The following is a 27,937-nucleotide window of genomic DNA, read 5'->3' on the forward strand; positions in this document are numbered from 1 at the left end:
TAATCCCCCTAATCCCTAATCCCTAATCCCTAATCCCTAATCCCTAATCCCTAATCCCTAATCCCTAATCCCTAATCCCATTACACCTGACAACGTATAACCCTTACACAAAGTAACTGAAATCTTATTACAAAAATCATAATCTAGCTTTCTGTCAAAGGATATCAAGATTAAGGTCATACCCTTTCATCGAGTCCTCGAATATTCCGGTAACTCGTGGATAGGGGTATTCTCCATGCAGCTAGGTAGCTCTGTCACATAGCCTCGACCGTCCAACTCGCTCGGTTTGCCCGAGGACTGGACATGGCCAGGTTGTATCATCAATATTTCCGTGATGGGTGTTTCCTCTTGAGGTGGTTGCTTCTGTGAGCGACAACGCATGAAATACCAAAATAAGGCGATAATAATTGCTAACCCAGCAACGCCACCAACCACACCACCTGCGATAGCGCCAGTATTTGAACTAGAAGAGCTACTCGATGCTGGGGAGCTGCTCGACTTTGGGGTCGCGCCTAGTTATATCAGAGTTGGGCTCATACCGAGTAAGCAGGATTTGAATCTTACCAGGTGAAACTACCGACAGCATCTGCGCATCGGAATGGGTAGGATCCCCTTTCCCAGCACACCCAACCCCCACACGGCTACGAAATCCGTTTTTTCCCTGCTCACAACAGAAATATCCGCCGTCCACAGTGTTTCCAAAAAGATCCCAGGTTTCGTTGGCGCAGTGTGCTGGTTTACTGATTGTCTGTGTACAGTCTGCTTCATCCGGACAACACACGCCTGTGTTTTTGTCGCTACAATCTCTGCTCCCGGGGCAGCATCGAAAGAAAATTTGCCCTGTTGAAGAATCATTCCATGCTTCAGTACTGCATTCTCCTAGGAGGCAGGAGCCATTTCTGCGTATTGCGAATCCGTATGGTGGATCCCACTGGGACTTAGACATGATAGGAAAGAGACAGAATAGACTTCGGCACAACCCACTCTAACCCGGACCCAACCCAACCCAACCCAACCCAAAATGGGTTTTGGGTCCATTGCTTCGACCCAACGATGGGTTTTGGGTTATAGCTCATAACCCAAAACCCATTGGGTAACCCATTGGGGCCCCAATATAGTGTAAACCAGACAAACAGACTTCTAGCGTATAACTGCATAATTAATGCATTTTTTGCTTGTAATATTGAGTATTTTACTTACAGCGCTCTTCTAGAAAAAATGGAGAATAAATCAAATAATTGAACCAGGATGTATTTCTCTAATATTGCTCAAAATCATCATCTGCCCTGCTCTTACGCTTCCTCCCTGAGGCCCGTCTCTGAGTTGCAGTCTCTGGTAACTCTGGCTCTGTCACCTCTATATCTATATCTATTAAATGAGGAGATGTCTCTCGCAGTCTATTATCTACTCCTTCTTCCTCTTCATTATCACTAATCAGGTCAAGCTCAGCATCCTCTATATATTCATCGTTCTGCTCCTTCGCTGACTCAATCTCAGCTAGTGTAAAGAACTGCTCAAGCTGCTTTGCCTCAGCATCCTTAATATTGAATCTTGTTGCACATAGAAACAACATAAGCTCCTCGATTGTTTCGGACTTCAGACGACCACGGCGGTAGTGACAAACATCCCGAGCAGTATTGAAGAGCCGTTCGACACCAGCACCAGTTGCTGGAATAGAGAGAATATCGCGAGCAAGTAACGCGATCGCAGGGAAACGAGATTGGTTCTCACGCCAGAATTGAAGAGGTTCAATATCAATTAGATCTAGTAGTATAAATATATTAGTATTATCCTATATAGGGAAGAAATAGATCATAAACATACCACTATCGAGATATTGAGTCATCTCATCACCAGCTGGTTTTGCGGATATCTTGTTACTCTTTAGCATCATGTTCAGTCTAGAACTAGATGATGCTATTGTTGGAGTATTAGTCGATCCTTGATTTATTGTAAGGCGCTCTTGATACGGAATCAATAATTCCTGGAATGATTTCCGGTAGGTATCACGCCAGTGAGGCTCCCAATTATCAGATTGAAAGAACTGAAATCTGCTGTCAGGTGCCAGCATTGTCCCAACTGCATAGATATGTCCTTTGAGATTGTCGGTTTGAGAGTAGTACTCATCAAGTTTCAAGCGACCAGCTATGAGTGCTTTGAGCATGTCTGATTTCCATGGAACACGCTTGCGTTTAAGCAGCGCCTCTGCTTCAAAAAAGTGATCAAAGAGGGCATTGTAAATCTTAAAGACAAGATGTGTGGTGACCTCCTTTGTCTTCGAGAGCTCTGTTGTGTAGTCAAAGAATGGCCGAGTGATTTGTAGAAGATAGTCAATTTGACGCCATTCTTGAGTATCAAGCAACATCTCCTCACAGTCATACTCCTCACAGAAGGGCTGGAAGAAACTACGTAGTCTCTTTGCACGACGAAGCATCAAGAAGGTAGAATTCCACCGAGTCCTTACGTCCTGGATTGGAACAAGCTGGGATCCCTTTTCTTGAAGTCGGAGAAAGGCCGCCTGGCGTTGCGGACTTGCATGGATATACACAGCAAGATAACGGACCTTGTTTAAGGTGTATGAGATCCTCTGTGTCTGGTGCTGAGCATTTGCCTTTGCTGCAGATGACTTCTGGTCAGTCCACTTTGTTTCTGCATTCTCATTTAGAGGGATGGCCTTTAAACGATCAAGGAGCTGGTTCAAACAAAGCTGGATAACATGGGCAAGACAGGGTATTCGGATTACTGTCACATCGCTAGAGAGCGCCTGCTGAATAGCCTCAACCATTGTCTTGTTGTTGGTTGCATTATCAGTTGTGACTCCAAATACCCGATCCTGGATCTTGTGCTCAACTAGAGTTTCAAGGAGTACACCACTTAAATTTAAACCGGTATGGGAGCCATAAAGTGGTTTAAATCCAAGTAGAACCTCTTGGTATACCCAGTTACTGTCAACAAAATAGCCAGTGATAGCCATGAACGCCTGGTTATATGGAGAAGTCCAGCAATCTAATGCGATCGAGATTTTTGCGTCGTTGGGTAGTGTTTGGAGGATAGATTTCTGTCGTTCTATGATCATATCACGTAAACGACGACGTATTGTGGTAGCAGAGGGTATCGGAGGGAGAGATGGTGCAGAGCGGGCTAATCGGAATAGCTTGTGAAATGTTGGATGTTCGATGAGGTGGAATGGAAGTCGATTGAGGGTGAGAAATTGGAGAAGATGCTCTTCCCATGCCGATTGTGAAAAAGGAGCCTCTGGTAAGCCGTGATCCTATGTATCCAGGAGTGTTAGGGAAATCGGATAACTAAATAAAGAGGTAAGGAGATACTACTTTTTGAAGGAACTGGGTAATTTCTCCTTTACCTCCCTGTTGAGCTTTGCGACAGCCTGCTGTCTTTAAATGCTTCAACATTGTTGATGTACCATGATAGCCCTTTCCGCTAGGTGATGGAGAATGGGGATGCTCTAGGATCTTTGAGCAGCGCTTACACATCACCTTTGGCGCACCATCTTTGGTATAGGCAACTTGGTCGAAGTTGCTCCATATGTTTGAATTGCGATTTGAATCCCAGGAAATCTTGCTTTTCTGCCCATAGTCGGTTTGTAGCCACCACTCAACCCATTCTTCATATGCCATATTGTCATAAAGCACATATGCCTTTCTCCGATCGGGGCCAACGCGAGTAAGAGAGTGTGGAATTGGTAGAAGGTTGGAGGGCCGAAGGAAGTCAGTATCAATAGCATCAAAAGGCTCAATTGTGAGCTGGCTACCAGATGGGGTTGGAACTCGAGAAGAGGGTATAAGATAGCTAAGGTTATCTGTATCCGCATCGTAAAGAGTAGGTAAAAAGTCAGAATGCTGGCTTTGGGACATTGCGACCGAAAAGGGGAATACTATAGAGGTAAGGGGGAAAGGCAGAGAGAGTATATACTTACAAGAGAAGGGTATATGAACAGTAAACACCTTAGTCCTATAGTAAAGTAGATAGATCAAAAGGTATAAGCTATAATGTTGTTTGATTGGCTATATAAGCTCTATTTAAATGGGTCTAACCCAAGAGAACCCAACAGGACCCAACAGGACCCATCAAAACCCAAGAGAACCCATTCATAACCCATCGAAACCCAAGAGAACCCATTCATAACCCATTAAAACCCAAGAGGACCCATTCATAACCCACTCCCCCAGAAGATCCCTCAAAAATGTTTCATTTACCCTCCCAGAAGAACTTTTCTAACCGCGGTCAGAGATAATAATATATACACCTACACCCCCTAGAAGGGCTTTTCTGACCGCGGTCAGAAATAATGACATATACACCTACCTCCCAGAAGTGATTTTCTGACCGCGGTCAGAAAATATAATTCGGAGCACATATAATAAGTTAAATATAAGAGAAGAGAAATATAGCTTTAATATAATATCAATTGTATATAAAATCAAATAAGAATAAGATATTTCTATTTACATTCATAGTTATCCTATAATATATACATACTCCCCTCTACCACAAATATATATTTTCAACAGTCCACAGTCAATAAATGCTTAAATTAATAGAACACCACTATACTACGATTAATGTGAATTTTTATCAGTAATCAATATAATACAAAGCCTATTAGCTTCAAATTCAGGGTAATTACATAAATTTTCCAACTTAATATTGTGATAATGTAGCAATATTTGATGAACAAACCAGAACAGCTGTAAAAAACAGTAATTTATTTGAATGACTTAGCATTGTTATGAACGCCAAGACCTATCTTTTATGCAAAAATGGGTTCAAATGGGTTATTATTGGGTTATTGGGTTTAACCCATTGGGTTTTGGGTTGGGTTGGGTTATAGAGGGCGGAACCCAAAACCCAATGGGTTGGGTTTTGGGTCGGAGACTCCGACCCAAAATGGGTTCTGCCGAAGTCTAAGACAGAATAAACGAAAATTGATTTGGAAGAGTGGAAGACGTGCGCGACGTATATTGACCAAAGGGGAGGAACATAGGACTGAAGGAGTAATGATCAAGTTTGGAGAATGTTGAATTTCAAGGGCCAACCGAAGCGATAAAAACAGAAAGAAGAGGAAATTTCAGGGGTCTTTTACGTATGTAGTATTGATAGACAGACTCTGCGCTCGGGGCTACATTGGCGCCGCTGTGTGTAGGTGCCAAGAGACCAGCTGTTCCAGATGCGGGCTCATAGCCCAATGATGCTTACCTGTAGCTCACCTGAGGGGGGCAGTGCGGCCCCGGGGCCTCGCGCGACCGTAAAGCGGCTCTCACCCAACTGAGTACTACATAGCCGCACATGTCACACACCGGCGGTGACTAAGTAGTGGGTGCCCACTAATTAGTAAATTTATATTCAATAATAAGTTTGATTCTCCTAGGTGGCCCTTTTCTCCCCCGCCCTTTTGCTTTATATTGTGATTTGAATACTAGGATAATGTGAAAATGTACGGGAGGTGGAAGGATATGTTAGTTAAGGGACGTACGAATAAAATTACAACTAGAATATGAGGACCTGTGGTTTGACGCCGAAAATGACCGCTTTTGAGGCCAGAAACGGCTGTCTTTCCACCCATAAATTTGGACTTCCGGCCGACACTCAAGGTTCATGTTTACGAGGGGCGTCAGCCGGATCTCCATTCGCTGCATAATCTTATGATCACCCGAGTCTGCAGCAGCCTGGTATTAAATTCCTGATGCAAGAATCGAGCGAGGCTAGTAGCGTGTGCGGTAATTTCGCCGTTGGCCCGCATTGCTTAGGTATTGCTTTGAAGGCAAGTGGGCACCAAGGCATTTGCGAATAACAAAAATAGATCTACGCCATCAGGGGCTGGGCAATGCAATATCACATAGGGCAAACGAAATGCAGATCGCGGGGAAAAAAAATTAGCACTTACGATGGATTGACTAGCGTATATATGAGAGGCCGAGAATGTCAGCACTGCAGAGTTGGTTGTAAAAATGACCACTATCTATTAAGGCTCAACCGCCCGTAGCCACAATGACAAACCTCCTTTTCCTCTCCATTTCCCCGCCATCACCTAAGAAGGTCTACTCAACACCTATATACTAGAGACTACTTCGGTGGACCAAGTGATATCGCAATGGCAACTCCTCCGCCATATTCCGCTTTACACGACAGCCAGAGCGAATCTGATCTCGAGGTCGATAGGTTTGAAAACCAAGCCAGTCCTCGTATGTCTGTTTATAGGCATGCCAGCGAGAGTGAAATGCGCGTCTCAGAAATAGACGGTATGACTGTGCATACTCAGGACCTGCAAACGGACACTGAAACAAAGCGACCTGGGTTCGATTGGAGCGGGTCCTGGGCATGGGAAATCGGATCTGTTACCCTAGCTGTCGTGGGCCTTGTTCCTTTGGTTGCCTTTCTTGTCAAAATAAACAACACCTCATACAACACCTGGGAATATACCGCGTCCCCTAATACTGTCGTGTCAATCATCGTCACCATTACCAAAGCCGCAGTGCTGGTCTCGGTGTCCTCATGTCTCGGCCAGCTGAAATGGAACCTATTTCAAGATCCAGCTCCACTATATCACATGCAGGTTATTGATCAGGCAAGCCGGGGACCCTGGGGATCCTTGGAAGTTTTACTGAGGGGAATATTTGGGTCGAACACAGGAAGCCTGACTTATGTTGGGGCATCTCTAACGGTTCTGGCTCTTGCGGTGGATCCATTTGCACAGCAAATTTTGACGTTCCCTTCGCGAACCGTTGCTACACTGAATGCCACTGCATTTGCCCAAACCTCACAGCAATGGGACTCCACGAGCGGTTCGGATGCAAGTGACGTATTCCTTGAGCTCCAGCCGACGCTTTTGACTGCAATAATGAGTGGAATCTTACAGACACATAGTCCTCTCGAGCCTCAATGCGATGCAACCTCTTGCGAATTCCCAGAGTTCGTTGCACTGGGGATGTGTAGCAAATGCGAGGATGTCACATCTCGAACAAATCAAAAGTGTGAGGTGCCAGAATGTTCAGCCTTTTGGGATCATGCCCACCCGGCCTTCAGGGAAACCCCTACGAGTTGCAGCTACCAATCTCCGAATAGCTTCACTTTCGATTTTGTTAGATTTTACTGGGCTTCTTATGGGTTCGGCAATGTCACGTACGACAATATCACCTTTCAGATGTACCATTGGAGTTCCCTTCCTAGGAAAAGCGACCCAATTTTCGACATTCAGACACCAATTATCTCCCTCATTGAGATAGACTATACCAACCCGGTTTTCTACACTCTATCCAACGCGACAGCTCCCCCAACAAAGCCATTAGTAACAGAATGTGCTGTGTACTTTTGCGAACAAAGATACTCCGCGAGCTCATACCTGCCTGGAACCCAAAGTCTGCCTGGCATCCAAACCAGCCGTCCAATGCATGTTGTTGATACACAGCAGCTCATTGCTACAGATGTCCCCGAGGAAAGTCGCTATCATTACTCACCATATCCCGTTCACTTTGCACCCCCAAACGGATCAGCAACCCTATCAAAAAACACGTCCTACAGCATCGATCATCGGACGTTCAACAGTTTCGAACCTACAATGATGAGAATCTTCAATAGCACCACTATATCTGGTAAGGAAGTATCAACATCAGATGTGTTGAATTTGGCAACGTTTCTGCGCAAAGGTAACCTCAGTCAACTACTTGATTCAATGTCCACTAGCGTCACTAATGTCCTGCGCGCCAATCGCCTGGGTAACAAGATTCTGGGGAAGACATTTCGAGTCGAGACTTTCATTCATGTTCGATGGCCGTGGATCATTCTTCCGGTTACTGTTACTCTGGGATCAATCGCGTTGCTTCTGGGAACTGCAATAGGAAGCAAACACCGCACGGCCATGCTGTGGAAGTGTATGGTGCTTCCGTTATTATCAAGCCATCTCCATATTACACCGGAGAATGAGATCGCATCTGTGCGCAGCGTGGATGGAATGACTGATACATGGAAGAAGATGCGCGCTGTAATGGTACAGGATGAAGGGCCACTTACATTCATTGAAAAGTAATAATGTCCCTGTGTACGGTATATAAATGAAGATAGAATACACGAGTTATTGAATGAAGTTGTAGATGGTACATTATGCCCTTGTAAAATAGGTGAGTCAAGTCCTGTTCGATTGCAAACGAACGAGATCACTAATACTGCATAGGTTTCAGTGCGCACACCCAGTTCCCTTGCGGCGGAGTTGATGAAACTTATAAACTACAACCATCCCCTGGCTATACCTGCTCTCGAACTGCTCCACCTCTACTTCAACCTACGGGATTGCTACATCCTCAAATCTGCCTAGAAGATATAACTCGAGGAAGAGCAGCGACAGCTTCAAGGGTCAAATGAGTGGCTCGCAAGCGACAGCGACATCCTTCTACAGCTCTATGATGAGCAGACATTGATAATGTTGGATCAAAAGCGAGCAGTTCAAGTCCTTTGTAATGGCGTGTTTTCATAATTGCAACCGAATGAGACTCAAGCCTGCCATGCTGATGGGCATTGATTAAGTCTCATTGTTGTTCAGCGCGGGTGGGCGACAATGACACCTGCATAGCTCTGCTATCTATTTACCCTCTGTCCTGACTATCTCCAAATCTCCCTGACTCGTTGATTGTGTGAGAAATGATGCAAAAAAATCGGTCAGACAAATCTTTTGGTTCACATTGACATTTCCCTCTTCGATCAAGTACCTAGTGTAATGGGGAAACCGCGCCACATCTCTCACCTGCGCCACATGCGCCCCAGGCTCCAGGGCTATTTATCAAGTTACGGTTTCTTTGGACCAATCAGGGGCCGCGCAGGGTCTGTTCAAAATGGTGTAAAAATCTCTGTCTTTTATTACATGGATCTCCGCCCTTTTTGTCAGGAGCTGTAATCACATGATTTCGCTATGTAGTGTAGTGGGGAACGGCACTACGTCACGTGACCTCAGCGCCCTATATATGGCAGCAGACCGCTAGCTCTACAATACAGGCATCTTCCTTCTTCCCCTCCCCCCAGGGCCCTCCTCTTGTAGAGCGCATTGCTCTCTAGTGGCGTACCTGGTTTACAGGCAGGTGCGTCCCGCTTCACTAGGTAAAAGCCTGGGTATTCTGACTAGAATATGTCTAGGCAAAAGCGAGATTGACCATGCTTTCAAGTGTGCGGGAATGATTTTTGCTAAGGTTCTCTTTCACTACTGGGTATTTACCACGGAGGATAGTCTGGATTCAAGGATTGAGCTCTTCATGTATTCGCTATTCTGGTAGAACTATTTAGGACCGCCATATAACCGAACCAAACTAAACCAGACTGTGTAAGGATAGTTCTACTTTATCTTCCGAAGACCTAAGCAGTCGCAGCTTCAGGTTGTGGCAATTTCGAAATGGGCTTTTCACACAGTGCAATCAAGGAGCTGGCGTTGGTGATGTCGAGGGTCCTGAGATCAGCCTCCAGCTCAGAGCGCACCCAGTTCCTTAACTCAACTGCAGCCAATGAGTCCAAACCGTAGGCCATAAGAGGCTTCGCAGGCTCCATCTCAGTCTCAAGGCGAAGAATCTTGGTGAATTGAGCAGCCATCAGCTCCATGGCCAATTTTACAAGAGCGGATTCATCCGCCCCAGATTTGTGCATCACTAAGAAGGCACGAATAGTCCGGTCGCCGTTGTTTGCACCATCCTTGCCTCCCGATCCACCAGCTGCGCTCTGTCCAAAATGGTAACCGAATCTTGCCTCTCGTATAAGATCCGAGTCGTTGGGTAGTGGGAATCCGATACCAGTGATCAACTGAGCACTACTCAACGCGTTGATCGGGGACGAAGTTTGCTGTAGGATGGAAATATCAAGTATCTGGCGTAGTGTGCGCTCTTAAATTGGTGTCCATTGTCGTTTGTCAAAGTGACTGTCCATACCACCCTGTTCAGCGACATATCCGACGTCTTCAATCAGTCCAAGGTCGACCGCGTTAGCTGGTAGTCCAAGGGACTGGCGATAGGTGGCAAACGCATCGAGGAAAGTGTTTGCAGCGGAGTAATTGGATTGCCCCTTTTTGCCAACAATTCCAGAAATACTGGAAAGCATGGTGAAAAAGTCAAGTGGCTGCTTGCGTTCGAGAGAGACATTGTGTAGAGTCCAAGTGCCCTGGATCTTGCCGTAGATGGCGGTCTGGTACTCTTCCAGCGTCATGGACTCGTACGGCTTGTCCTAGATTGTACAACAGAGTCAATAAACAGACACTTGAGAAGGGGGATTCATAATTTAAGTTACCCGAAGGATCATAGCTCCCTGTATAACTCCAGCAATGGTCGGCGACGACTCGCGGAACACCTTTTTCAAGAAATCAACGTTGGCGACATCACCCTTCGCTTCGATCATCTTGCAGCCGTATGACAAACAGCTCTTGGCCGTTTTTTGCGAAGCTTAATCTTCAATGCCGCTGCGCGATAACACGATGATACGCTTAGCTCCATGTTGAGCCATATGAATAGCCAGATTGCCGCAAAGCCCCTTCAGACCACCCACAATCAAATAGGAGGCATCACCACGAAGCGCAAGCGTTTGGGTTTTTGGTCTGATTGGAACCTGTACATCTGGAATCTCCCCATCAGAGATGACCACCTTTCCCATATGACGACCACTGCGGATGAAAGCCAAGGCCGAACGGATGTCGCCGAAGCTAAAGGTTGTGATTGGGCTGATAGGCTTCACATGGCCAGCATTAACCAAATCGAAGATCTCATCCAGAAGGTCGGCGATTAAAGAATCCGAGATGTCCCTGGTGTAGGAGAAATCCATGGCCCTGAAGGAGCAATTCCGGTCAAATGGCTCCATCGACAACACATTACGGTCGGCAATATCTTTCTTTCCAATCTCGACGAATGTACCTCCGTCTGCGCAGATTCTCCAGGACTCATGAAGCATATCTCCAGTAAGAGAGTTGAGGATCACGTCAACACCACGACCTTGGGTTGCTTTCAAGATTGCAGCAGCAAAATCCGTGTCTCTAGAAGAGAAGATGTGGTCACGAGAGATGCTGAAATTGTCGGCGAGGAATTGTCGCTTCTCTTCAGTTCCGGCTGTAACGAATACCTGGATTGAATTTAGTACACACTGAAAAGAGAAAGGAGAAGGCGGATACGACGTACCTTTGCGTCTTTATGTTGAGCTAGCTGGATTGCCGAGAGGCCAACACCACCCGAAGCCGAGTGAATAAGGACAGACTGCGAAGATATTAGTATGTATCAAGATAGTGAATAACAAATCCTTACTTGTCCTTTCTTGAGATTGGCGATGTGATATAGACTATAGATCGAAGCCAGGTAAACCGACGGAATCGTCGCCGCTTCCTGTTCAAGATAAGTACTCTGGAGTTTAACTTGAAACATACAATAAACACACCTCAAACGACATCGCGTCGGGGAAGACATGCGCACGTCCGACAGGGACTTGAAGTCGATTGGCGTAGCTTCCGTTATTTAGGAAGCAGACGCGGTCACCAACCACGAAATTCGTGACGCCACGTCCCACTCTTTTCACGATACCAGAAGCCTCATAGCCCAGAGTGTACTCGTTCTCTGGCACAATGCCCATGGTAACAGCAACATCCTATCATCACAGTCAATATTTTTGTGAAGGGATCGTACCACATATGTGATACTCACCTTGAAATTAACACCGGCAGCCAAAACCTCAACCTCAACACGGCCTTTCTGCACAGATAGCTCAGCAGTACTGTTCTCTGCCCATGTTAGGCTTTCGAAAGTTCCAATACGCTCTGCTCGCAAGGAAACTGCGGGTCCATGTTTGTGCAGCTCCTGAACAATTGGTTCGGCGCCCTCTTTCACGTCTAACTTGAATTTGTTGATGGCCTCGTCCGGAACAAGACGGTGTACGTAAAGAATGCCACCTCTCTCGGCGTATTCTGTCTCGATAAATTCCTTCTGTCTTTCCGACCGGAGAGACCGGAGAACCGTATCAATTGCCCATTCGTTTGATGCGACAGACGATTTCTCGGTATCTAGAGTGGTCAGCTTGGCATTCCGGTCTTCCATGCGAATCACTCGGAACAAGCCGTGGGCAAGCGCTACGTCGGGGTTAGTCACTTGATGCTGTGCACCTTGAGTAACCCAAAGCAGCTGTTTGCCCGAGCCAATGAGCACTTTAAGCGACTTCCATTGGTCTTCGTTGACCTGCGTGAGCAATGAAGATGAAAGCTCATCGAGGACTAGAATGACACCGTTCGGTGTTGATGACGATATGGAGAGTGTCTGCTCATTAATGATCCATCCAGAGTTCTGCAGCCTCTCGCGTAAGGATGATTCAAGTGCCGGTGTGTCTTTTGACAAGCGCACGACATCTAGATTTAGGGAGCTCTTGGCGGCTTGAGTGACTGGGTTGAGAATTGACAAGTAAGACTCAGTCCCAAATTGAGAGCCAACTTGGAAAACTGGGTCCGAGAAGGAAGATCGAAGGGTCTCTTCAACCATGTCAGAATCATTGGGCTGGAGAGGGGTGCCTTCAACATAAGCAACCGTCTCCTCTTTCAATGTCACAAGGTTAACTGAGGTGGCCGAGGAGCTAATTGAACTGGTAGGAGTGATTGCCTCCGAAGGTGCCTTGCTGAGTTCAAAACCCGGGGTCACCGCTGCTTCTGAATCGGGCGTTGACGTTCCCAGAGCAAAATAGCTCGCGTCGCGTGAAGTTGGGGCCAGGTGGTGTAAAAGAAGTAGATGACCGGCTTGCTGAGATACAAGAGACTTGAGCTTCTGCAGCAGAACACCCAACTCAGATCGCGAAACCTGTCCAATCTTCAAGATCACGAGATCAAACTCAATTTCCGGTGCACCTAATCGCTCAGCAGTAGTACTAGCTAGCAGGAATGAGGTATTGTGCCTGGTTCCGTGCTGGGTTTGTTAATCGATAACGCTCTTTGCATCCGATCCAAGGAAGGTGTAGTCTAGGTATGCGGTGCGGGAAACTCGATCCTTGTTTTTGAACCATAGGGAGGATGTATCATCGTTGATGAAGTTGATCTCCAAAACCTTAAGAGTTGGCTTCTTGTGCGCGATAAGGTCAATCACAGAGTCGACAGACTTCTCACGAAGCTGGCTAGCGGTCAGGAATGTTACATCCGGCTTCCATGTGATCTTGTCGAAGATGTGAGGGTCGACCTGGCTGCCCACATCCAGCTTCGCAAAGTGAAGCCCGGTCATCTTCATTAGGAGACTGCCGGTCTCCGAGTCATACACAGTGCAGTTGGCAAAGTAGCTCTTGGTTTCCTCAAGTCGGCCACGGCCGGAATATCGCGACTCTGCGAGAGAAAGTCCGTTCTTCAAACTGTGAGGAACCCTGTTAATGATGATATCATCTAAAATTGAAGGCACCACAACCGAGTTGGGAGAGCCTCGTTCTCCAGCCCACAAAGAAGGTGTGACGGTCTGGAAGCAGCCATCAAGTGAGGCCGGATGAATTGGGTAATATGACTGGGGTGACCACTTAGATGGTGGCTCTGTCAAAGAAACCAGACCACGTCCATTCCGCTGGCCACTGACAGATTCGACCTGAATGAGCTTCTGGAAAGCAGGCCCGAAGCCATAGCCAATCTGACTCTGAGCCTTGTACCATAGTTGTCCAGAAGTAGGTTGAGTCAAACGTTGAGAGTCAGGCTGTGCAATTTGACTGTCGATGGGGACTTGCAAGCGGATAAGCCCGGACGAGTGTTCGACCAAGTTTCCCTCATTCACCGATGAAATCCTGAAATCATGCCAATCTTTGCTCCCCTGTTGTTCGGTCAACCACAGCAAGACCTCAGCATCTTTGTCGTCTTCAAGTACAAGCGCTTTGTCAAATCTGACGTTGCGTAATCGGTATGCTAGTTGGTTGGGGGAAGTAACAGCTTCGTCGGGGTCGGTCGCGTTCTTCTTTTGCCACATCGCTTCCACTGCCATGCAGATAAACCCCGACCCGGGGAGCAATACATTTGCGCCCATTTTATGATCCTTCAACCACGGGATATCGGCCATGTTCAAAAGCTTTCGCCAGCTGGGTGCTTTCCATGAGCTACCAAGAATCTTACTTCCCAGCAAGTCGTGATTGACATGTTTTTTGAAACGCCAATCTTTACTGGCAGAGTTTTCGTGCCAGTATTTGATTCAGTGGTTCCATGTGTAGTTCGGGAGATCAACAATAGTTGAGGGATTCCTGCTCTCGGCAAATACTTGATTGACCTCGTCAAGTCTGATTGATGGATGCCCGGCGATGAAAAGTCGGCCAGCGAGATCGAACAAAGTGGATCCAGCGGCTTCACCCCTGGCCCACGAAGCAGAGTAAGCGATGTCTGCACCACCTGCCACAGCTTTTCTTATTTGAGCCAAAGGTCCGGCTAAAGCTCCTGATGGGCCGATCTCAATCAGATAATTCGGGGTCTGGCCGTTTGGTTGAGAAAGCATAGCCTGTGTAGCTTCTGCGAATCGGACAGGTGAAATCATGTTTGTCTTCCAATACAAAGCATCAGTGGTACCGGTCTTCTGGGTTCCCGTCACGGAGGAGAACATCCAGACATCCGCAGAGCCATTTGAAGAGACAAAGTTGTGCTGCAACAAATTCTCGTACTCCTCGCCAATCGTGCTCATCAGCCCCGAATGATAAGCCAGATCCACTTGCAACAATCTAGCAAAGTGCCCATCAGCTTGAATGTCACTTTTCAATGACCCGAGAGCCGCGATTCTACCGGAAACTGTCAAGCTGCTGGGGCTGTTGAAACAGGCAATCCAGGCATCCAATCCATACTTAGTCAAGTACGGATTCAGAGGCTCGACGCCTAGTCCAACAGCAAGCATTCCAACATTTCCTTCAGCCTCAGCTTTGCGGTTCACGGCTGCCCTTCCACGATAGAATGCAGCAATGATAGCATTCGATCGGCTCAAAAGTCCTGCCGCATATGCCGCCGCAATTTCACCGGAGGAATGGCCGACAACACTTTGCGGCTTAACACCCCACGTCTCGAGAATGTCGATAATGCACAGTTGTAAAGCCGTCACCAGAGGCTGGGAGAATTCTGGCTCGCGAAGACGTGCCGCACTACGAGGCTCAGTCAATTCGGCTGTTGTCATGTCAGTTGTCTACCGAGGTATCAAGGGAAACAAGCAAGGGACCATACAGATAAAAGACCATGTTGGCGGATCTGGCAATCTCTGCAGAACATCGTCAAGCTCTTCGAGAATCGAACGTGTCCATGGGAAGAATTGGAGAAGATCTTTGCCCATCTGCGGCCACTGCGCGCCCTGTCCTGTGAAAATGAAGCCAACACGTGGTGGCTCGGGGCTCTTTTTCCCCAAAACGAAAGAGCTTTCATCCAATTCCGTATTCCGGGTCGTCACAAATTGTCGGCGCCGTGGTTTGCCTTGTTTGCAGGGCCCTGCAGGATGTTTGATAGACCTAGATTAGGAGCCTCGCTCGCCCTCTTTCCTTCGTCTCCTCGTCTCAATATCATCTAAGTTATCGTACATGACAGCTATCCTAACACAAATGCTCGATAGAACAAGCGCGTTCGCCGTTCAGACAGCGTATACGCCAGATCGGGAAACTGACTTTGACGCGAGGATTGATCAAATGATCCAAAAGAGCCTTGATATTAGCACGCAAAGAGACTTCATCGTTAGCGGAGAAGACAATTGTGTACGGTCGCTCGGCACCCTCATCCTCCAAGTCAAACTCATCATCTTCGGAAAGATACGATGAGACATGACGCGGGCCATCCAGCAGCTTGGCTTCTTCAAGAACGACGTGTACATTCGAGCCTCCATAACCGAAGGAGTTGACACTCGCGCGACGAATGGAACAGGCTGGCCATGGAATCGCCGTCCGAGTAGCTTTGACTTTGAAGCCAGCGAAATCGACTGGGCAACAAGGACTGTGAGCCTCCAATATGGGATAGTATGTGGGGAAGATGAAAGTTGCACCGACTTTTGGGGCTGGGGTTCTCAAACGTGGGATTCCCAGGGATGATGCCTTTCTCCATCGCCATCACCGCCTTCATAACTCCCGATATTCCGGCTGCCGGCTCTGCGTGCCCAACATTGCTTTTGATCTGGATACTATCAGGAGTGTGTCAATCATTTTGAATTTTCCACGACAGTTACTCACCGAGCCAATTATGAGTGGCTTGTCAGGAGACCTGGTGCTTGAAAACACCGACGCGACGGCGCCTACCTCCGTCGGATCCCCGGCCTGATATACGTCAACGATAAACTTCAATGAAGCATGTTTGAGGATGAGTTATAGTGTTACCTGGGTGCCCGTTCCGTGACACTCCAAATACGAGGTCTCATTGAAGTCAGTAATACCCGCTCGAGCGTACGCCGCTCGGATGGCGACTGCTTGAGCCTCCGCGCTGGGGCTAGCGATACCGGGAGTGCGGCCATCGCTGTTGGTAGAAGAGCCTCGGATCACACCTCTGATCGGATCTCCATCCCGAATTGCATCTGACAGTCTCTTCACTATGATCGCACTGACGGCTTCGGCCTTGACATAGCCGTCAGCAGACTCAAAGGTATGACAGAGACCGCTTGGAGAGTGGGCATTACCGACTGCACCAATGTCCATGACATGCTCGGGATTGAGGTAAAGATTGCTGGTTGCAATGATACCTGCATTCATTTCTCTTGTTTGCAAATAGCGACATGCCACATCCAAGCCGACAAGACTACCCGAGTAAGCAGTATCGATGGTCATACTAGGCCCTTTCACGTTAAGAAAATGGCTCAGTCGGTTAGCCAAAATAGCACGCCCAACACCAACCGTGATACTAGATGGACGATCTTCCGGATCTCTGCCCTGCATATCACCATAATCTGAGCAACAGCTATGGCTTAGTAATTTCAAAAAGCAAGGCCATCTGCAGATGACATACCGGAAGCAAACGATCCCACAAAACATCCAACCAGAGCACCATCAAGGCTCTCCAGAGTGATACCGGAGTTTTCAAGACCTTCGAACACGACTTCCAGCATTTGACGTTGATTGGGATCCATGGAAATTGCGTCGGATTTCGAAATTTCGAAAAACGATGCATCGAAGTCAGCCGGGTCAGTATCTTCCAGGAACATACCACCTAGAGGTCGCATAGTGCGAGGTTTGAGTGATCCGTCCCAATGGCCGTCAATATTGAATCGAGACTTGGGAACATTGTTTGATGCAATTCCGCCTCGTTCCAGAAGATCCCATAGCATGCGCGGGCTTTTGCTCTGTCCAGGTAGTCGGCATGCAAACCCAACGATGGCGACAAGTTCTTGCGTAGGAGAAGACATTTCTAGATCTATAATGATAGGACGATGGAAACCGAAGTCCAATAATTGAGAGACGTCAAGGGATCCTGACTACGGAAGTTGTGTTTTATTTCGTCCTAGTGAAAGTAAAGACAGGGCTTTGAATTTGGTGTCGGGACGGTGCCTTCTTCAATTATTCTCGTAACACCGGTATGGCTATCGATACTCTGCCTCTCCAGATTACTACGATTACTACTAACCTATCGGGACAAACAAAAGTACCCAAACTATGTATCATCATTACCTCTGGCCAATTTGGCAAATGTCAGCCATTATCTTCAGCCGCACGCTATGCTGCTTCCAGATTGTTGCTTATAGGTATGACATACATCAAAATCATCATGAACTTCCTTTCATGAAAGAAACCGCAATCGTTGTTTGGTGTCCCATTGCCTAGAATCGGCTCTATTACGAGCTTATCTAGCATATGCTTACAGAGTATCACCCGTGAGGTTGCAATAGGCTGCATGTGAGACATGACCGTAAGCTACAATCTTTCCACGTTGTTTATGCAGCTCAGCATTGCGAAATTTCAGTCACAGAAAAGTGGGTTTTGCGTGGCAAGTCAGCCAACAGGTAGAGTCTTCGGATCAAGGCATATCAAACTGGACCACCATACTTTTCACTCTCATATTGAAAGATTCTCCCACCAGAACGCAAGGATTCTCCAAGACTCATCGAGAATCAGGGCAAGATGGCTCCCATTTCAAATTACGAAAAGGTCGAGTTCATGACAATTGATGGCACTACTCTTAGAGGATGGCTGTATGCAGCAAGTGGACGAGGGCCAACGATCATCATGACTCCCGGCGTGGGTAGACCATGAAAATCTCAAATTGAAGTTATACTAAATTGAGTTAGTTCAACTGTGTGAAGGAAATGCTATTGCCTGAAGTTGCAGAGAAGTTCCAGTCACTCGGATATACAGCACTTGTTTACGATCCGCGGAGTATCGACGACAGCGACGGTCTTCCTCGAAATCAAATCGACCCTCTCAAGCAAATTGAAGACCTTGCCGACATTGTGACCTATGTAACTATGCTACCCAGTGTCGATCCGCGTCTCATATCACTTTGGGGCATGTCATTCGGGGGGACCATTAGTGCATGCGCCGCTGCCGTTGATCGTCGAGTGAAAGCACTGGTCATGGTCTGCCCTATTCTGAGCTTCTTCAACCCGCAAAAGCGTGAAAAGGCCTTTGCGCAATTGATCAAAGACCGGCAGTCCCAGCTGCGTGGTAATGAAGCCTTCACCCTTCCGCCATTCAACAGTAAGGGCGAGAATCCGATTGGAATGGCCGGGTCGGGTGGCCCGGGCGGAGTTGAAGCCTACGGATTCATGAATGCCGTTCTCGATCGGGGTGCGCCAAATTTCCGAAACCGCATTACCCTCCAGAGTTATTACAAATTAGCCATGTGGCAGCTCAAGGAGTTGCTTAAATTGGTTGATGTCACCCCTGTCATGATGGTTACGCCGGAGCTCGATGCCATGTCACCTCCGAATGAGCAACTTAAAGCTTTTGAAAAATTTCAGCAACCAAAGTGATTCTTCTTGGCGAAAGGAAAAGGTCATTTGGCAGTGCTAAGTGGGGAAGGTTCAGATGAGATTTTAGATTCTCAGATTGATTTCATCAAGTCCGCATTTGAGGGAACCCTGGAAACTACTAGCTAAGACAGATTTATCAATATTGAGTATCACATACTTGCAACAATCAGTATAGACTTTCGTGGTTTTTTGCGCCGATGTCAAGTTCCATTACCATCAAGTTTGAGTTGATCTAAATTCATTCTCTGTTTCAAGATTCACTAGAGAAAGGAAAAGCGTTCTTCATGTTCAGTTGCCTAGAACTCAAATCCCTACAAGCATAGCTCTCCCCGATCTGCGGCGTTCTAAGTTCGTTCGACTTCAATAGGATGGTAATATCTCTAACTGAGATAAATCACAGCGACAGTTTCAGCTGATCCCAAGTCGTATTCCAGAAATGTGCTACAATATCGAAACCAAAAGGGGTGTCAAGTTTTCAAAGTCACCATTCCCAAAAATGCACCAACTAGTTACAGCAAGATTAGAAGTAAGCAAGTTATGCCAAATTCGAACTAGCCCAGTTAGCACACTTTGCTTATATTTCGCTGCTTATACTGCTTATTTCTGCGGCCCCGTATTACGTTGCTTACCTTGCATACTGCTGACCCTGCATGACGCCGTCTCAAGGACATCACTCTGTACAGAGCATGGCTATTGGAGTGATTCGTAAGGATTATTAATTTCTGGCCATTCATGAGATCAGAATCAGTAATCTTTTCTATCGGCAGTGACTTGCTTTAATTCACTTTTGATTGCGTGATGCTTCGGGGACTATTACCAAGCGCATGGTCACAGTGGCTTAAAGCGGCCAGCGTCAATAACCCTATTCGACTGCACTAGCACGTGAATGCTTCGCGTGGAGCCTCATTTCTTGACCAGCAGAAAAGTGAAAGACCGTTACGAAGTACTGGGTACTTTGTAAAGGAGATGTACTCCGGACTCCATGCTTCGTAGGACTGTCTACAATCAGGCACAATGGTCCATTCCCCCTTGCGAATTCGGGTTCATAACACTCGCCGCTTTAAGCCTGCTCGGGCAACACAACAAAGAAATCGGCCCGCTGCCCGGCTCTCGGCGACAATTTGACGATGACCTTGCAGCTATTAGCAAGCTATCATAATGACTAGACATCGTGATTAGAAATGATAGCACTTGTCAAACTAAGCATCCTCATTTTGTGTGGGAAACAGATAGGTATTTGTTGTGACTAACGCGTCTCTCACTCCCTCTGACAATCAACACAACTTCTTTTCTCAAAGTCGAGTTTTTCGATTTTTCGAGTCTCACCAATACTCCCACTATTGTCCTCATCACCGGTGCCAACCGCGGTATTGGAAAAGGCATCTTGGAACTGTACCTCAAGAAGCCCGATCACACCGTCATCGCTGCGAACCGTGACCCAAGCCACACAAGCTCTCTCTCTCTCTGGCTGGTCTGCCCAAGGCTGAGGGTACTACGTTGCACGTCATCAAAATTGATGCTCTCTCTCCTACTGATCCCGCTGCGGGTGTGGAGGATCTAGCCTCCAAGGGAATCACCCACATCGACATCCTGATCGCCAACGCCGGTATTGCTCTTTCTTGGCCAAAGGTCACTGAGGTCAAAGTTGCCGATATCCAGAAGCATGTCGATGTCAATGTCTATGGCTTCATCAATCTTTACCAGGCTTTCCGACCTCTCCTCAAGGATGCCCAGGCTCCCAAGTGGGTAACCATCGGCTCTAGCTCTGCTTTCCTGACGGTAAGTCTCATCAATTGGTTTGTGTTACCTATAACAAGTCCTAATGTTATTCACAGTAAGTGAAACGTCAATACTGGTCTATCTACCCTTGGAGGACGGCTCTATATATCTGGGCTAGAATGTGTTAACCATTCACAGGAACTTCGTTCCCATGCAAAATGCTGCCTACGCTCCCACAAAGGCTGTTCAGCACTGGTACACCAAGGCAATTTCCGTTGAGGATTCCTGGTTAAACGCCTTCCCCATTGACCCTGGGTATATTTTGATACCTCACCCCTAAGTTATTCCTTCATGTTGGGCTAATCATGACGCTGTGAAATAGCTGGGTTCAGACTGATCTCGGCAACCGAGGTGCCGAAGCTTTCAGCTTCGAAAAAGCCGCTGTGACCATCGAAGACAGTGCCGCTGGCCTCGTCAAGATCATTGATGCGTCCACCTTGGAGACTCACAGTGGGAAGCTGTTCAAATTTGATGGCGATGAGGAGCCTTGGTAGACAAAAGGTAGTCCTTGATCTGTGATTCCAATCGTCATGTTCGGTACTTGGCCCTTGTGAAATGCCCGAAATAGAATGGACTATTTTCCTTTCTATCGTTTTGTCAATATGGATTGACTACAATGAGATTATCTGTTTTAACGTTCTACAAATCTGCTACGAAGAAATCTGGTTTTCCTCACAGAGCCATCCCAATGACTCGTAGTTCATCAAGTTACTTGGACACCTTGGGCGCTAATAACATATTAATAAACCTATCATTGTCCTGATTTTCTCGAGTCCATAAGGCCTTATCTGAGTCTCGTTTTAGGACAAGGCTTTCCATTAATCTCAGCTTTAAGAATAGAATGTTATGTGTGATATGCACTCCCAGGCACAACCTTGAGAGGTGGATCCTGTCCCGGGACGAAACCTTTGGCAGACAACCCACCTCGTGTATTATTCCAAGGGGTCCCATTGCGCAGACATCTAAGCAAAAATAGACTGAAGAAGCAAAATCTCGAAAAGAATATATTCTAAGCTTCACTTAATGTTTTGGTCGAGACTTTGAAATAAGTCCACAGGATAAAAGGTTGGAAATCCTTAAGCACCGGCCGGGCAAAGTCTGCCATCAGAAGTGACCTTCCAGTGCTCACTTCCCACGGACGCTGGTCCATAGAGTACGAATTTTGGATCATACTTCTTTTTAATCTCCAGTAACCGAGGGTAATTGCTTCCAAAATAATCTGCCTTCCAGGTTGGGTTGTCGAAGGTCGCTTCATTGAGATACGTACCACCATTGGGTGTGATAGATCTTAAGAGGTCCTGATTGTGATTCATGTGTGCCTGGTGTTCGAGTAAAATGTCGAGTGGAAAGGTTGGTGCCACGTAGACGTCCATATTGGCCGAGTACAAAGCATCACGCCAAGCGGGAACGACAGCATTTGATTCGGGGGTATTGCCTACTCGAGCATGTGTGACGTTGGCAGCGATGCCGTTGATACGGTATCCTGGCAGTGCGGTGATATTGCGGTAGGCATCAATCAAGCCAGAAATATTATCACGAACAGTGTCTCGGGCAATCAGTCTTCCACCAATCGTTGAGTTTGTGAGATAGTCTCCGTAAGGGAGATCTGGCGTGTAGTAGGCGAAATGATCATAGTAAGTCGGCTGTTCGTTTGTCTCGTAGGTATAGGTAAGGTTCAATTCCTCCAGGTCTTGGATGAATGGATCAAATTGCGCTGCGACCGCAGACTCTGGTTGATCGGGTAAAGCAGCGGAGTAAAGTGTGAAAATATCACTAGTGATGCCGAAGTAATTGCTGATTCCAGGAAGATCATCCCAAACGAGGAGCCATTTGTGCCATGCCTCCACAGCTGCCCAGTATGTGCCATTATCACCATTATTTTGGAAAGTGAGCGATGCACCGGCAACGATACCATCTGGATGGGCTTTGGTGGTTTGTGATATGACAACAGCATATGTGCCACCGCCACCTCCATTTAACGCCCAATATAGATCCTGATTCTCGGTGGTACTGGCAACGAGATACCTTCCATCGGGAGTCACAACTTCAAATTCCAGTGTGTTGTCTGCAGCGAGACCATAAACACCTTCAAGGGCACCATGGCCTCCGCTTTGAACGTATCCACCGGCAAGTCCAACTGTCGGACAAAATCCACTGACGCGAAGTCCGTTATCGGCGGCTTCCTGATATACGTCGAACGCTTGAACGCCTGCACCGAGCTTTACCGCCGACCCGTTGTAGCCTGGACTTGAATAATTGAAGAAATTGATATCTTTCAAGTTATGGGTCCAAAGAGCTAAGGATCCCGCACCGGTAGATCGGCCAAGGAAGTCATGCCCGGTATTCTTCACTTGGATTCGAATATTGTATTCTTGAGCAAAATTCAATCCCGCTTGCACATCTTCAACCGAGCTGACATTAATCGCATAGGATGCTATGTTTCCCAGTGTACAGGAGGCATTTTGCGATGTAAACGGGCTGCAGGAGTTGTTCAGCCAGTATGGCGCCATAATATTGATAGGGTCAACAAAACTAAGAAAATTAGTCAGACGAAGGAGATTACTTCGAGCACACATGCAAATTAGACTTACTAGGATGGTGGATTAGTCCAGTTCGCTTGCAATGCAACACATTTACCCTTGTCATAGGTTGTACCATGACATACATCTGCAAGTGGCCTTCCTGCAATCAAATTCCCTTCAATTGACAGGTTGAAGTGCTGCCACTGCTGAAGGCTAGGCCATTCCCGATCTCCAGGAAAATAATGACATCCAGGACCGTGAGGCGCTGCAAGTACCCTTGGCAGAAGTACCATCAGGTAAGAAACACCAAGAGCATCGTTCGCAAACATTCTCATTTCTGCCATGAGGATAATGCTTTTTGAGCCTCTAGATATTACGGAGCGTTTAGTCCTTATATATAAAGTCAATTAGTCTATTCAGCCCCCACAAAGCGCTCAAACTGGATTTGCAATAATCCTTCTATCCCTCGGGTCATGCACAGCCATGATACCGAGAGTGAATAGACTTCATTGGACTGCATGAACTATCGATTACTTTGCACTTCGTATCCTCATGCAAGTTACTCCGTACTCCGTACCCGCTCTCTTTTGCTCAGCATCCATGGATAATCCCACTCCCGGCGTATTTGAATTTATGAAACCAGACGTTGCCCAGATACGCTATTCTACAATCCTGTAGCTTATTGTACGGCCCCATTCAGTGCTTATGCAGTCAGCACCACCTTGCATACGGAGTATTTGAGCGCGATTACGTGCATATTACGGAGTACTCCGTACCAAGGGGCAGTGCCCCTAATGTATTTCACAAGCGAGCACCACACCCCACCAAAAAAAGCGGGATGTACAGTCCTTCCCAAGAAGTTTCCTTACACCCTAGCTCCCACACACAGCACAGCTTGTTATGCAATCTTTTTGCTGACAGAATGCTGATTTCCTAATCCTCTGTACGAACTATATCACCCTGCCGCCTCGATGATAGCCTTGATACACCGAGGCATACTCTCAGATAGTCTACGTAGGGTGTCTGGGTCTATTTGAGACCAAGCGGTCTGGGCAGCTGCTGTTAGATACCCTCTCGTCTCTTCATTATTAGGGATATCATATGACTCAGGAAACATCTTCAATAACTTATCTTTTCACAAGAATTCCCCTTACAATGGTGCGACGTAGTTCAGAGACCCCCACTCCCACTCCTGGGGGACAAACCGCCCTATGCTCCTCGATCTACCCAACGGAGTATATAGGAAATCCTCTTTCTGATAGCCAACGGGACTCGTTTATGTCCACTGTGTCCGCTTCCCGTTGTGGCCGACGGACAGCGCCAGCGCCCACACACAGATCTCACTACGGAGGATGCCAATGACGATAGAATCCGGCAAAGGTAAAGCCCGCGTGAGCTATATCCGAGCTCTCGGCTCTCCGCGCCCAACACATCGACAATGGTCTACCTGATGCCACCTTTGACCTCCACGCAAAGCATTTCCGTCGCATGCTCAATGGAGATCGCCGCCTGCAACCTCTCCGCCCAAAGAGTATTCGCAATACAATCTCTCGTACCTCGGCCATTACCCTTTCAGAGAATATCCCACAACTCCCCGCCCAACCACCAAGGCCCTCGGAAGCCCAGAAAAATGACCTCAATCATGCCATCGCTGCCCGCGTCGCCTTCGCCGGGTTTCTTCAAATCGGAGAGTTCATACTCAGCAGCCGACCGCAGAAATCCTCAGGTCTTCGCGGGTACCAAATTAACCCGAGGTGGTATCAGGTTCTCCCTCACCATGGACCACGTCCTCCTTGCCTTGAAGCTTGAAGAGAAGCAAGAAAGACAGAACCCTCGAAAGTGTTAATACTGCCCTAGCAGCGACAAGCGATGCAGCCTGCCACGTCGAAGGCCTTTCCAAGCTGCTCCTCCGTGACTCACAAACCATGACTGCCCCCTTATTTGCGCTCTCTGCTGGGCCTTTTTCTTCATCTGCCGTCTCACGTGCAGTTATCTCCAAGCTCCACCGTGTCGGGGAAGATACCACAGGACTTAAGGGTCATAGTTTCAGGAAAATTCCAGCAGAACACGCCTACGATGCAGGCTTAAGAAATGATCACATCCAGGTCCTTGGGCGATGGTCTTCAAAAACTCTTCGTCTTTACTTACGACAGATACGACAGATACCTATTTAGACTCTCCTACAGAATTTGGTTACAGACACACTGATTGATAGTCTACACGTGGAAAGAGGATCATATTTCTAAGCCTAATCATCTCAGTCTATCAGCCTATCAGCCTAACAGTATAATAGTCTATCAGTCCAACAGTCTAAAGCATAAGCCACGCCCCATATGTCACTGCTCCCCATCACATGTTATCGCCCACGTGATCGCTGACGATCCATCGGCGGCTCGACATTGCCCATATACGGACATTTGTGTGCTTTGGCATTGACGTCCGCGCCTCCCTGGAGGAGCATCACCACTCCAGCCTCGAAGGCTCTATCTACAGACATGTGCAATGGGGTCCAGCCAGCATTGTCATACGCATCAAGTACCAAACTGCGCTCGTACTTGGCGCGATGGTCGAGTAGATGCTGGAGTATCCCGAGTCTTCTGTGCAAAACAGCCCAGTGCAGTCCCGAGCGACCTTCACGATCGTACACGGCTATTTGAGCGCCGTGGGAGAGTAGTAGGCGGACTACTGAATCATGATCTTCAATGATCGCGTGTATCAAGGGAGTTCGACCGTCACTGTCTTGGTTATTCACATCCATGTTGCCACGGAGTAATAGGACTCGAACGATCCTTTCGTGGCCCTTCTGAGCGGCAATGTGAAGTGCATCAATCCATCCTTTGTCGCTTCTTGCAGATCTAATGAGTTCTAGTACCGTATCGTCTTTGTGGGAATGTGGTAACTAGAAATATGGGCTCTCTGGGCGAATGTCGGAATCGGATGTTCTGCGATGGAACGGCGGGCTATGGCTATTTTCGGATCGAGGAAGCGACCTCATGGGGTTGCTTGATGTGCTGTTGGAGAGCGCCGTGCGTGAAGAGGGGGCGGAGGAGTTGCTGTGAGGGAGAGTCGCGTGTACTAAGCTTGGCTGAAGGGGCGATGGATCAGACAATGGAAAGGAGAGGTCGGGGTTGATTTGATCCCAGAACGGGTGGATCGCGTCGAGATCGAGATGCTCTATGGACCCTGACCTTGTGCTATCAATCTGGGTTTCGTTTGGAGACAGAGTTCCCGTCCGTCTGGGGAGTGCATTCGGGAACGCCGGCGAGGAGTTGATCGGGATGTTCCCGTTGTTGACAGTGGAAATCGACTGAGGTGGTTGAGACGTCTCTAGAGCAACATTGTGCGCCGCCCACCGCTTCTTCTCTGTCAACGAAACCCCGATCAGTGGGATGATCGACATAGCTTGGCACTTGCTGGATACTGAATACGGAGTACTCACCGCGGAATTTGCGTAGAGCTAGGCGATTCTGGTCGCGTCGCCGCTTCGCCGAGTCGCTCATGAATTGCAAATTGACATCCATGGTCCCTCAAATCAGTGCGATGAATCAACAATAAGAATAATGTAAGTGTCTTCGATGTGGAAACTCAATCGCTTCGATCTCGACCGTGTTGGAGGAACGGCTGAATGCAAGATAACGCCCCCCGCCAAGACATTAGCCTCCCCCACTCTTTTCAAAGAGGCTCCTCATTCATCCTACTAAAAAGTTGGTATTGCGAATATGTACTTCCCTCTCCGGAAGTAAAAGACCGAGTCCGAAGAGCCTTCTCCGGAAGGAAAAGACCGAGCCCGAAGAGGTCGAATAGGGGGGATGCATAAGTACGAAACACCGGTTCGTGGGGCCTGATAGGCTCGGTCCGTGGCGTTGCCGTGTTGCCGCCCTAACAGCGCCCTAACAGCGCCTCATAACATACTCCGTAGCCTTGCCTAGGATGGGACCTGATCTCGCTTCATTGATCGGTTTGTACTCCGTACAGAGGGAAATCCTACAGCCAACGCTTCAGAAAAAAATTGCACGGCGCTGATGGGCCAAGCTGCTTAATGTCCCTCTTCAGCGTACAGCAGATTCCGAAAATAGATTACCCACGACTACGTTGGTTTTACATTTATTTTCTTCTGAGTGAGAACAGAAACTAACTCCGTGGTGCTTTTACATCTAGCTTATGATCAAAACTGGGGGCAAGGGAGCGCAAACATTGGTTGAACTGGTTCCGTCAATATAGTATGGATGGTTTCATTTACTTTGGGCGAGAGCCAACCATTCATTATGTTGCATGGGTTCCCACTACCCCCACCTACATGGGACTATCTCTCACTCAGACGACGGGGGTCGTACCACTTCACAGTACCTGTAAATGCTGACACTTGCGAGCACCTATTTCATAACTTCACTTGCTGATACATTTTGCCAATTATTGAGTGATCACCAAAGGTCCACGAGAATGCAGCGTCTGAAATGGCTGAAATTGACAGTATAGCACCTGACCGAATTGCCTACCGTTTCCATCTCGTGTCACCCAGGCTGTGACGCGTACCACCTGTATGATGTGTTGTACTCGCATATGATTCCAACTTATAACTGGTTGAGCTTTAGCGGGCTTTATGATTGGTAGAATATATGGTTGGTAGATTATGTAGATAAACAGGATGCATTAGAGAAAACCTCTACAGTTCCTCGGGAGTTTATTTTGATTTCTTTCTGATATTTCTTTTTGCTCACATGAAAATTAACTCGGCTCTTTCGGTGCCATACTGTAATG

At 47.5% G+C, this 27,937-nt stretch overlaps 10 protein-coding genes across 10 annotated transcripts; 4 read left to right on the plus strand and 6 right to left on the minus strand.

Annotated features, from left to right (window-relative positions):
* Window positions 1-186: 186 nt before the first annotated feature.
* On the minus strand, window positions 187-877 carry N7506_010750 (uncharacterized protein; the record flags this gene model as incomplete). The annotated part of the gene is given in 2 exon segments (XM_056960043.1): window positions 187-463; window positions 477-877. Coding segments are annotated over 2 exon segments (678 nt in total), but the record flags the coding sequence as incomplete, so codon positions are not given.
* A 5,235-nt stretch (window positions 878-6,112) lies between these two features.
* Window positions 6,113-8,044, plus strand: N7506_010751 (DUF3176 domain-containing protein; the record flags this gene model as incomplete). Its single annotated transcript, XM_056960044.1, has 1 exon — window positions 6,113-8,044. The coding sequence occupies one exon, from the start codon at window positions 6,113-6,115 to the stop codon at window positions 8,042-8,044; it is 1,932 nt and encodes a 643-aa protein (XP_056806199.1).
* Window positions 8,045-9,357: 1,313 nt separating this feature from the next.
* On the minus strand, window positions 9,358-10,383 carry N7506_010752 (beta-ketoacyl reductase; the record flags this gene model as incomplete). Its single annotated transcript, XM_056960045.1, has 3 exons — window positions 9,358-9,875; window positions 9,921-10,212; window positions 10,276-10,383. 3 exons carry the CDS (start codon window positions 10,381-10,383, stop codon window positions 9,358-9,360), a joined length of 918 nt encoding a protein of 305 aa, XP_056806200.1.
* Window positions 10,384-10,428: 45 nt separating this feature from the next.
* Window positions 10,429-14,030, minus strand: N7506_010753 (polyketide synthase; the record flags this gene model as incomplete). The annotated part of the gene is made up of 6 exons (XM_056960046.1): window positions 10,429-11,097; window positions 11,154-11,228; window positions 11,277-11,354; window positions 11,407-11,613; window positions 11,670-12,873; window positions 13,006-14,030. The coding sequence occupies 6 exons, from the start codon at window positions 14,028-14,030 to the stop codon at window positions 10,429-10,431; spliced, it is 3,258 nt and encodes a 1,085-aa protein (XP_056806201.1).
* A 129-nt stretch (window positions 14,031-14,159) lies between these two features.
* On the minus strand, window positions 14,160-17,315 carry N7506_010754 (type I polyketide synthase; the record flags this gene model as incomplete). Its single annotated transcript, XM_056960047.1, has 7 exons — window positions 14,160-15,109; window positions 15,167-15,332; window positions 15,598-15,905; window positions 15,973-16,096; window positions 16,153-16,236; window positions 16,297-16,859; window positions 16,919-17,315. 7 exons carry the CDS (start codon window positions 17,313-17,315, stop codon window positions 14,160-14,162), a joined length of 2,592 nt encoding a protein of 863 aa, XP_056806202.1.
* Window positions 17,316-18,212: 897 nt separating this feature from the next.
* On the plus strand, window positions 18,213-18,878 carry fma-AT (acetyltransferase fmaC; the record flags this gene model as incomplete). Its single annotated transcript, XM_056960048.1, has 1 exon — window positions 18,213-18,878. One exon carries the CDS (start codon window positions 18,213-18,215, stop codon window positions 18,876-18,878), a length of 666 nt encoding a protein of 221 aa, XP_056806203.1.
* Window positions 18,879-20,178: 1,300 nt separating this feature from the next.
* Window positions 20,179-21,151, plus strand: N7506_010756 (Short-chain dehydrogenase/reductase SDR; the record flags this gene model as incomplete). Its single annotated transcript, XM_056960049.1, has 4 exons — window positions 20,179-20,295; window positions 20,361-20,674; window positions 20,796-20,912; window positions 20,980-21,151. Coding segments are annotated over 4 exons (720 nt in total), but the record flags the coding sequence as incomplete, so codon positions are not given.
* Window positions 21,152-21,733: 582 nt separating this feature from the next.
* N7506_010757 (FAD-binding oxidoreductase) lies at window positions 21,734-23,523 on the minus strand (the record flags this gene model as incomplete). The annotated part of the gene is made up of 2 exons (XM_056960050.1): window positions 21,734-23,189; window positions 23,249-23,523. 2 exons carry the CDS (start codon window positions 23,521-23,523, stop codon window positions 21,734-21,736), a joined length of 1,731 nt encoding a protein of 576 aa, XP_056806205.1.
* Window positions 23,524-24,821: 1,298 nt separating this feature from the next.
* On the plus strand, window positions 24,822-25,025 carry N7506_010758 (uncharacterized protein; the record flags this gene model as incomplete). Its single annotated transcript, XM_056960051.1, has 1 exon — window positions 24,822-25,025. One exon carries the CDS (start codon window positions 24,822-24,824, stop codon window positions 25,023-25,025), a length of 204 nt encoding a protein of 67 aa, XP_056806206.1.
* A 510-nt stretch (window positions 25,026-25,535) lies between these two features.
* Window positions 25,536-26,700, minus strand: N7506_010759 (ankyrin repeat domain-containing protein; the record flags this gene model as incomplete). The annotated part of the gene is made up of 3 exons (XM_056960052.1): window positions 25,536-26,034; window positions 26,134-26,542; window positions 26,619-26,700. 3 exons carry the CDS (start codon window positions 26,698-26,700, stop codon window positions 25,536-25,538), a joined length of 990 nt encoding a protein of 329 aa, XP_056806207.1.
* Window positions 26,701-27,937: the final 1,237 nt, after the last annotated feature.

The sequence above is a fragment of the Penicillium brevicompactum genome (genome assembly GCF_028827555.1).
Source record: "Penicillium brevicompactum strain IBT 35665 chromosome Unknown utg000007l_segment0_segment0, whole genome shotgun sequence".
Taxonomy (NCBI): domain Eukaryota; kingdom Fungi; phylum Ascomycota; class Eurotiomycetes; order Eurotiales; family Aspergillaceae; genus Penicillium; species Penicillium brevicompactum.